Source organism: Hetaerina americana, unplaced genomic scaffold (assembly GCF_022747635.1).
Source record: "Hetaerina americana unplaced genomic scaffold, ioHetAmer1.1.p SCAF_71, whole genome shotgun sequence".
NCBI lineage: Eukaryota > Metazoa > Arthropoda > Insecta > Odonata > Calopterygidae > Hetaerina > Hetaerina americana.
In genome coordinates this window covers 1,025,840-1,035,025 of record NW_027287328.1, presented here as the reverse complement: position 1 = coordinate 1,035,025, position 9,186 = coordinate 1,025,840, and the positions used below count along the sequence as shown (strand labels likewise).

Below are 9,186 nucleotides of genomic sequence, written 5' to 3'. Positions count from 1 at the left end.
GTATTGTATTCATGATGTCAATTAATGAGAACGGTAAATTTAATGACATGAAGAAATGGATTACACTGGGTAAGGTTTGTGGCACACAGTCATTCAAACTATGTGGCAACGGATGTAGTATTTACAAACACTTCTATAAACCGGCAGTAGATGTCACTGCGGTTCATTTTCGTAATATCTGAATCGGTACGCTCGTATGTTAATAATATGATTCTATAAAGAAGTACAGGCTAATCTTCTTTGCTATATTTTTCTAGGATTCAATAAAGGCGAATTATGTTGGGGGGTTTTTATGATTTCTAGCACCTAGTGACAGAATCCCTGCTTCATCGAGAACGAACATCAAGGACAAAGACTATGAAATATATATATGGAAAGATCAGGTCATGTCATGGATCAGATATTCAATGAGGTTTTAAATAGATCTCTTTTTTAATATGCAATTCATAAGTTGACTGTCACGTCACAACATTTACGCTATCTTTAGAAATAGCTCAGAATAGCAAATCTTTACTCTATGCTGCAGGCGAATATGCCTTTGTTACTAATTCTAATGTAAATATGCCCTTGGGAGAGAAATCCGCCGGTCACAACAGTCTGCGCCGTTGTCCTTGGAGCTTCTTATAGTTCGCTGAATTCACGTTCATTATCAAGACATCATCTTTATATATATGACCGTGTGGCCAGCTTTTTGACTGTTACTTAAGAACGGCCTTAAACGTTTGAGAAGCTGTTAAGCACAGTGAATCGGTCCGCAGTCAAGGAACAGTTTAAGAACAACTTAAAATCTTTAGCTCGGATTAGTGAGGTTACATTTACTTACTAATTTGCGAATGTTGACAAAAGGGACACATTATCAGCACCTGAGAGCTGTCTTTCGCTACAATTTCCGCGCAGCCACTTTTAAATTTCGAATCACTTTCATGGTTGAAACTTACGGGGAAAAGAATAAAATTTCAGTGGGGCCCAGTAAGCGTCAGAATTTCTATCACTCTGCGGCAGTGAAAAATATTTATTATTTACAAACTACTTAGCACTATTATTTATAAAACATTATACTTCATTCTCGTAAAGTAAATTATTTGTTGCGCGCGTTTTTTTTCCCCATTCGTGAGTTTGTAGTCCGCCTGTAGTCGTGACGTCAATGAAAATTTTGTTCAAATCACTAACATAGCTGAGGCAATTATACTATTTTGTGCGATTCTGAACATTTCATGGTTTTAAATAATAAACATTTGTTTTTACAGCGTATTTGATTCTTGCAAAGTACTGAAGGAAAATGGGTTCGGTAAACTGGGTAATCAAGAATATGATTAGGCAGTCTGCAAGGGTTTCGTGTCTCCTAAATAGAAAAAGCAAAATAAATCACCTGAAGTTGGGTTTGAGGTATTCTTCAGTAGGTTCGGCGAAAGAAAATGTTAAATCTGATAAATGTAAGTCCCAAAATTAGCTCTTGCGAATGAGAAGCAGTTTTATTCTTTCAAAAGTAAAATAATGTAGTGTTTTTTGTACTGTGTAGATACCTTGAAATTCAATGGTCCACAAGTGGAGGTGAAGGATCCAACTTGGGACAAGTCCATTAGTCTACCATTTATTTGGTTGCGTGATCATTGCAGGTTAGTGTTTTTTGTATTAGTAATCATTTGCATCAAACAAAATGTTTATTAACTAACAGCAGTGCTTTTAACCATGAATAGGTGTTCCAAGTGCTATAATCATACTACCAGCCAACGGATCTTGGATTTGTTATCCATCCCTGAAGATATTCACCCTGCAGAATGCTCATTGCAAAATGACGTGCTTGAGATCAAATGTAAGAATACAATTTGGTTAAGCCGGTATTCTAAATTTTCTCACTCTCCCAATAATTTTCACAATAAGCAAAGCATAAAATCATTTAGGGTTCAGGTCTGTGCAGTGTCCAGTATACTGGCTTCAGCCAGGTAAGATGTCAGTACACTACCATGAGGATCTGGCTTTGAATTCCATTGGTGGCAAGAATTTTCAATTGTATTCCATTCCCATATTAGAATGCCCTGTATAGAGTGTAGTATGCCATCTGTTAGGCATAAAACTGGGGACGTTTTTTGGTCCATTTTATTATTAGGAAACTAATGTTAGCACCAGGTTTCTCTCCAGCCTTCTCCCATTCCCTATAAATCCGACCTGCACCAAATTTTACAATTGTACCTAATGGAGCAAAGGGTCACAAGTCAGGGAATTGATTTAAAAATATCATTATGTATAGGGCCCGATGACCATCACTCTGAATATCCTCTCGATTGGTTGTGGAAGATAAGTCTTAATGGATATACTGACTACTCAAAAAATGGACCTGCCTCACCCATCCTGTGGGATGCCAGTCCCAAATCGGTAGAGAGGATAGCAAGGGTACCACTAGCCAGCTACATGAGTACTGCGGGCAAAGGGAAGCCGCTTACAGCTGATGCAGCGACTCCCGGTTTAGTTGAGGTGGTCCATTCTCTGGTCAAATATGGAGTTGCCTTTGTGGATGGTGTAAGTACATATCTACATTAAGATTCCGAGCAAGAACTTCTATTAATGTAATTATTTATTAATTTTTAAATGTTTCACTGTCATTTATTATTGTTTGACTGTTGCAGAGTTTTCTATTATATATATAATACCAAAAGAATTTTAAATGCTTGATTTATATTTTTCATGAAATATTTGTAGAAGCCAAATTAAAATTATTTGAATCTAAAATGTCGGTTACATAACTGAGAGAGAACTCCATCTGGTTCCGTTGGTCTGCATGATTTTGGTCAGGGTGTGATGTTGGACAGTGCATGATGTTGGACATGGTGTAATACTGGGCCACATGTGGTATTAGTTTGAAGTTTCCTTGATCATCAATGTAGCAGCTTAGTTTTGATTTGTTTTAATTATTGTGAATGGTTGGCTTTTGTTAATATACAGTCCAAAACCAGTCACAATTCCAGTGAGGTGTGTGCCACGTTGTAATGTCTCTATGCACATATCTTAATTAATAATAATGTAGAACACTACATGTAATTGACTACTACATGCGATTTTTGGCACACCCACTGAATGATCTGACCACATATATCTGCATTAGAAATATGTCATCACCTACTTATTATGAGTGCAACCACACACTATCCAAAAATCAATTGTATCAGAATGAAAGTCTTTTTTGGATGATATGCACAAGTGTTGTAAAAATATATTTCAGCTATAAATGTTATTATTTCGATGAAATTTAAAATTCATAACGAATTTTCAACATGGTTTTCAGGTCCATCCCAGCCTTGAGGGAACGCATGGTGTTGTGAAACAGTTAGCTCTGATTAAACACACCCTTTTTGGCGGTATGTTTGAATTTGGGGATGCAATGAGCCATGCGGACTCCTCTTACACCAATCAATACGTCGGTGTCCATACTGACAACACCTACTTTAAAGAGGCAGCGGGGTAAGTTGAATATGATCTTATAATGTTTTAATTATTGATGGGTAAGCTCGGATCCTGGCTCCACGTTCTTGAGATTAGATATTCGAATCAAAATGGAAAACATGGTACCGCCATATCCAAGGAGGAATAAATCCACATGGGTGAAATTTGGGGGTTTGTTGCGTAAAAAATTCCGGAACCGATATGTGTATAAAAAGTTTTTCGTACATTAAAACCTGTTTTGAGGTCGTAATGGCCAACGCAAAAGTACCAAATATCCTATGAAACGTTTTTAAATCGAAGTATTGGACCGGTTCCCCCGTCACACACTGGTCGTACTCGCATAGTTTCGTCTATCCTTTGGCATACAGATGTGTCTAAACTTATCTCAATATCTGGGCATAAAATATCCAATAGGCAGTACGTAATTACTCGATGGTTTCTGGCTCAACTTTGTGGAAGTTCATGTTCATCATCAGGTCACACCTGATGATGACGCCTAAACGTTGCAACTAGCAGTACCGAAATAAAGAACAGTGGAAAAATACGTTATGTTCTTAATTTAATGAAATACGTAATTAATTTGCCTCCGGAGACGGTGGCCTTTGAAATATGATAAGCAAAAATGTCTTATTTTTTCATCTACCTCATACTCTCATCTATTCTGGTTCGTCGATTTATTCATTCCGATTGCAACGCAAGTGTTACGTTACCTGGTAATCGCTTTTGATAGGCACCGAAAGTTGGTGTGCGAGGTGCTCAGTTGCCATGTCATAGTTGCCGGAAGGTCAGTTTTCTGCAGTTCAGGCAACTAGCGGTCACATTATACGTAATTTATCGCGGAAGCCTTGCGTGATAAACGTTCATATCTCCGAAAGTTTGCCAAGGACAATTCCCTTAAACCGGGTAGCAACTGCATTTTGCTGACGTACAGTATACTTCAATTTCGGTCTTCCTCTTTACCAAGCCGCTATAAGAGTCATATTTTGAGGGGTGAAGATTTTGCTCGCATGGTGACACGTAATGCTATACAACGTCTATTCATTAAAATGTGACTTTTTGCGTGCAGTAAAACTCACAGCCATTTCAATAAATTTGATGCAATCACCTTGAAGTTTTGATTCTTTAAATATCATAAAGATTTCATCTATAATGTGGTCTTAGCATGAAACTTCTCTTAAACCGTACGCAACTTCCAATAAGATGATAACGCGTTCGTTTACCTTTACAAATGGCCAGCACAGGAATAAAAAAAATGAACAGACCGATAAAGTTTCAATACGAGGTTTGTATAAAAAGTATCGGTAGCAACTCTTTCCTAACGTATGCGTGAAGTGCAGAATTCAGACGCATGTGCGCGTGATTGCAGGTCGTATTGGAATTGGTAAGATGACAGTTCACACCATTATCACTGAAAATTCGGCGATGCGAAAGATCTGGGACAAACTAGACTCGGAAGTTCTTGACGGACGACCAAAAGCAGAATTGAGTGTCTGCTAGCGAAGACCTTCTGCGACGACATCGCGGCGATTCCCCAACCCACTTACAGCCCCAACTTGGCAATAGCAGACTATTTCCCATTCCCAAAGGTGAACTCCTCCCTCAAAGGGCACCACCATGGGACCCTAAGGGCCGGCAAAGAATCCTGCACGCGTATCCTTAAGGAGCTTCGTCGAAAATTGTTTCCTCACTCTTTGATGATGAATGAATAACTTAGTTCTAGCTTTCATTAAAGAAAGATGTTATTTTCATATTTATGGTGCAACTGGCATCAGGAGTAATGTAGCCCTTCCCTATTTTCACCAGGTCACAGAGGCACCGACTGATAAGGCCATCATAAACCACATATTTCATTAAATATCCATTTCAAGACATCATATGGACCTGTCCTTTTGCCTCCCATTTTACCTGTCATTGGACGGTGAACTTAATTGCGAGGAAGGAAAACCTTAAAAATGCATGCATTGAGGAGCTTTAATGGACCAAATTAAATTCCCAGCCATGAAATGGACATAATCACAGTTCATTCGGCTTACCATTCAACTTTAAGAGTGTGTATCAAATAATTGTACCACGTGACACTTTCATTACCCCTTTTCAAAGTTGAAAGGTGCCTAGTAAGTGAAATATTGAAAAATTATTGCATGCATGTGTTGAATTAAATGTCTTTATGTGCATGATTCCCTAGAGCTTAAGCTTACCTAAAAACAAAATGTGCTACTTTGATTGACCCTAAGAACTGTAAGAAGCGCAACTTGTATGATAAACTTAGTGCCGCCATGTGCTCCTATGTATATGAATTTGTTTACTCACAGTAAAAAAATCATTCTACCTGATGGAGTTAGATTCATATCCCATCATTTCCAAATGAAGGTAAAGGATTTTGACTTACAAGCAAATAAACTATAAAGCAGAAATTTTTAGCTGTGTAGCATGGCAGTGATATTAAATCTCTTGTCTCATGCATACTTTCTCTATTCATGTTATATTGACACATTATTTTTCAAATAAGTCCTTTCTGTATTTTGGAATCAGCATGGTGAGCTAGCACACAATTACAACCACACATTATTATTGCAAAATAATCTATATTTTGATGTTTTCAAATTTTCAGGCTCCTGGTTCTGCATTGCATTCATCATGAAGGAGTTGGCGGTGAGAATATTTTAGTGGATGGATTGCGTGCTGCTGAAGAATTGCGTCTTAAAAATCCAGAAGCACATGCATGTCTCATGGAGGAGGAGACAGAGGGTGAATATATAGACACTGGTAAAGGCCAACATTATACTCATTGTGGTCCTATTCTCAACTACTCTAAGACTACAGGGCAGTTTGTCCAGTTGAGGTGAGTATTGATCGAATATCAATATTTTTGCATTTTGTCTTGAAAGGATGTGAAATTAATTATTAATTTACCTAAGCAAGTATTTTTTTTTAGTATGTCACATTCAAATGTCCTTGGTATGAAAATCACTTTGTAATCTTGCTGCTTACTAATGAAAATACACCAATATGGGTCCTAAGTATGTTCAACGTTAATCACAGTAATCAACCAAAGGCCACAGGGTTTCCTTCTATGCCCTTCCCTCTTCAACACATTTGTCAATGATATGAGTTAACTTGTTTTGGGTGAATTTTTTCCATTTGCCTAAAAGTTGCTTGAAATATGATACCCTTCAAATATTAATGGACTTCTCGATTGGTGGATTTGGAGTACAGGGAAATGTAATATTTTGAATTTAATACCAAGTCTTTTATAAACATAACCACAGTAATCAACTCGAAGGTAGGTTGGTTAGTAGGTGAAGTTAGAGCTCCCAGTAGTATTAGTAGTTTTTGGGGGAGGCAACCGACAGCTGAGGTCATTTGTGCCATAGGGGATGGACAGGAAAGGATGAGGGTGGAGAGAAACCCGGCGTCGGCATTAGCCTACTCTTTACGAAAGGCGCCAAGGGGTCCGCAATTTAACGTCCCATCCGACGGACGGCGTACTCACTCAAAGTGCCCTCCACAAAGCACCTCAAGTAGGGATCGAGATGCCCTCTGGGTGGGAAGCCAGTACATTAGCCCCCGCACCATCTCGATCCCCGTTAGAGCTCCCATTTTACTAGAAGTATTATAACAGCATATGAAATTCACATGTGGGGGAAGGAGGGCCAGTTTATTTTCTTATGCTGCTTATGGTTTATCAGGGATATCAGGTAACTGCAAAAAATCATACAGCTCAGATGAAGCCGAGGGTGCCTTGGGGTAACACCCAAAATAAAATCCAGGCCCTATGGTAGAGTGCTCTGACCTCAGGACTACTATGCCCCCATGCTGAATGACAAATTATCTCAAAATGAAAAAAAAATATTAAAATAAAATGTCAGAGAATTATTTAACTTAGCTCATTTAAATGAATTAATGTTATTCAACAGATTCAACCTATATGATCGTGCACCTCTGAGGACCATACCAGCTGACCGCATTACCAAGTTCTATTCTGCATTGAAGCTGTTTGCTAAGGAGCTGTCTAGTCCAGAAGCTACATGGACATTCAAGCTAACGCCTGGCACTGTGATGCTAATTGATAATTGGAGAGTTCTGCATGGACGAACTGAATACACTGGGAAGAGAAGGATGAATGGTTGCTATATTGACCGTGGAGATTTTGAGAGCACAGCAAGAATTTTGGGCCTATTTTGATGAGTGGTAAATGAGGAGCTTAGAAAGTTATGAGGAATTTCCATCATCCTCTAGATAAACATTGCAAAATTGAAATTTGCAGTGTCATATGTGTGAGCATTTAAATTTTTCATATTCTGTATGAAAATTGAACTCAATAAAAGAAGACTTAAAAGAAAAAGAATGCTCTTAATTTTCTGAATAAATGTCAGTGGAAGAAAAAAAATGTATTTTCATAATTATTTTAGCAAATGTTTTAGTTAAATAGTGACAGAACTTAGTAAAAATATTAATCTTGAGGTCCACTTAAAAGATTTCACGTAATTAGTTTGTCCAAAAGGTAATTTTAAATGAAAGAATTTATAACATCATTGAGTAGAGCACGAAAAATATTTCCCACTACATATGCATTTTCTGTAGGTACACCTATTGTGAAAATGAAAAACTAAATTGTAACAAAATATATTAAATGTACACCATAATTGATCTGTTAACAGCAAGATTATCATTTTTTCTGTTAGTTGACTTTCCTTGCTATCATATGTTTGACCACAAAATACATTTATGCCAACCCTGATGTTCCTCAGTATGCTAGTGAGATAGCTCAGCAGCAAACAGGAATGCATCAGGTTGTCTGAGTAAATCCTTTAAAGAGGCTAGGTCAACTACTAACTAAGTCAAAGTCATGATTAGGTATTAGGTTTCAATTGGCACAAGAAAAGGCATTGTCTTCATACATCTGTTGTTTGAATTTAAAGAAATTCAAATCAACCATTGGATTGATAATGTATATATTGAAGAATAAGACAAACTTTGTAAATTCACAAAAAAATTTTCAATTAAACGGTACTACCAGAAAGCTTGACATGGGGGGGTGGGGAAGTAAGGGATTGTGGGTTGAAGGTGGTGTCATTAGTGGGGTTTCATAGGTAGTGGAAGGCTTTCCAACACAGGGGGGAGGGAGTAATAAGATGGTTGGAATGTTCTAGTTAGGGCCACTAAAGTGTTAGTTTGAGGGAGATAACGAGGAGGGGGTCTGGGAAGGTAAAAGGTTTTGGTTGACCGGCTTCTCCTTTGTGTGGGCCTTCTTAATCTCCAATTGCTCAAGTGCATCCATCCTCCGTCCTTTCCTTTCCTTGTGAAGAATATCCAGGATGGAGTCACTGGTGTGGCTTCTTCCCCCAGGTGTTTAGCAAAGTGTGACTGTTCCCAGTTCCCCTTAATGTAGCTGTGTTTTTGCTTTCCAGCTCATACTTTAAAGGATCTCCCAGTCTGACCAATGTACTCAGTGGCACATTTATTAACCTTTAATTAGTGGATTCCACTTTTGTCCATTCTGTTTATTTTGTCTTTAGAGCAGTTCACAAAGGATCTCCAGGAGATGGTGTTTTAAAATGCTACATTGAGCTTGTCATTTGGGAATTTTTGGGCTATCCTCTGCGATATTTTGCACCACCTATTTGACTCTGCTGTCCCTACTGTGCTGTACAGGAGATTCTGAGCTCTAAAGGGGCGTTTCTTTTTTAGCATAGGCTCCATCAACTGTTCATTGCATCCATTTTGACTGCAATGCGTTGCATTGTT

General features: G+C 38.1%; 1 protein-coding gene across 5 annotated transcripts; it reads left to right on the top strand.

Moving 5' to 3' along the window:
* Window positions 1–616: 616 nt before the first annotated feature.
* Window positions 617–8,467, top strand: Tmlh (Trimethyllysine hydroxylase). 5 transcript variants are annotated; one of them, XM_071595942.1, is made up of 8 exons: window positions 617–803; window positions 1,248–1,433; window positions 1,520–1,616; window positions 1,698–1,813; window positions 2,249–2,517; window positions 3,281–3,456; window positions 6,050–6,280; window positions 7,356–8,467. In XM_071595942.1, the coding sequence occupies exons 2-8, from the start codon at window positions 1,280–1,282 to the stop codon at window positions 7,621–7,623; spliced, it is 1,311 nt and encodes a 436-aa protein (XP_071452043.1). In that variant the 5' UTR covers window positions 617–803; window positions 1,248–1,279; the 3' UTR covers window positions 7,624–8,467. The 5 variants fall into 5 exon arrangements, with proteins under 5 accessions (XP_071452043.1, XP_071452041.1, XP_071452040.1 ...); XM_071595940.1 differs by having other exon boundaries at window positions 617–808; XM_071595939.1 differs by having other exon boundaries at window positions 617–969.
* The last annotated feature ends 719 nt before the right edge of the window (window positions 8,468–9,186 follow it).

Coding starts and splice junctions, on each gene's coding strand:
- Tmlh (XM_071595942.1), top strand. CDS start 1,280: ATGGGTTCGGTAAACTGGGTAATCAAGAATATGATTAGGCAGTCTGCA. Junction 2,518..3,280: donor GAGTTGCCTTTGTGGATGGT/GTAAGTACATAT, acceptor CATGGTTTTCAG/GTCCATCCCAGCCTTGAGGG. Junction 3,457..6,049: donor TACTTTAAAGAGGCAGCGGG/GTAAGTTGAATA, acceptor TCAAATTTTCAG/GCTCCTGGTTCTGCATTGCA.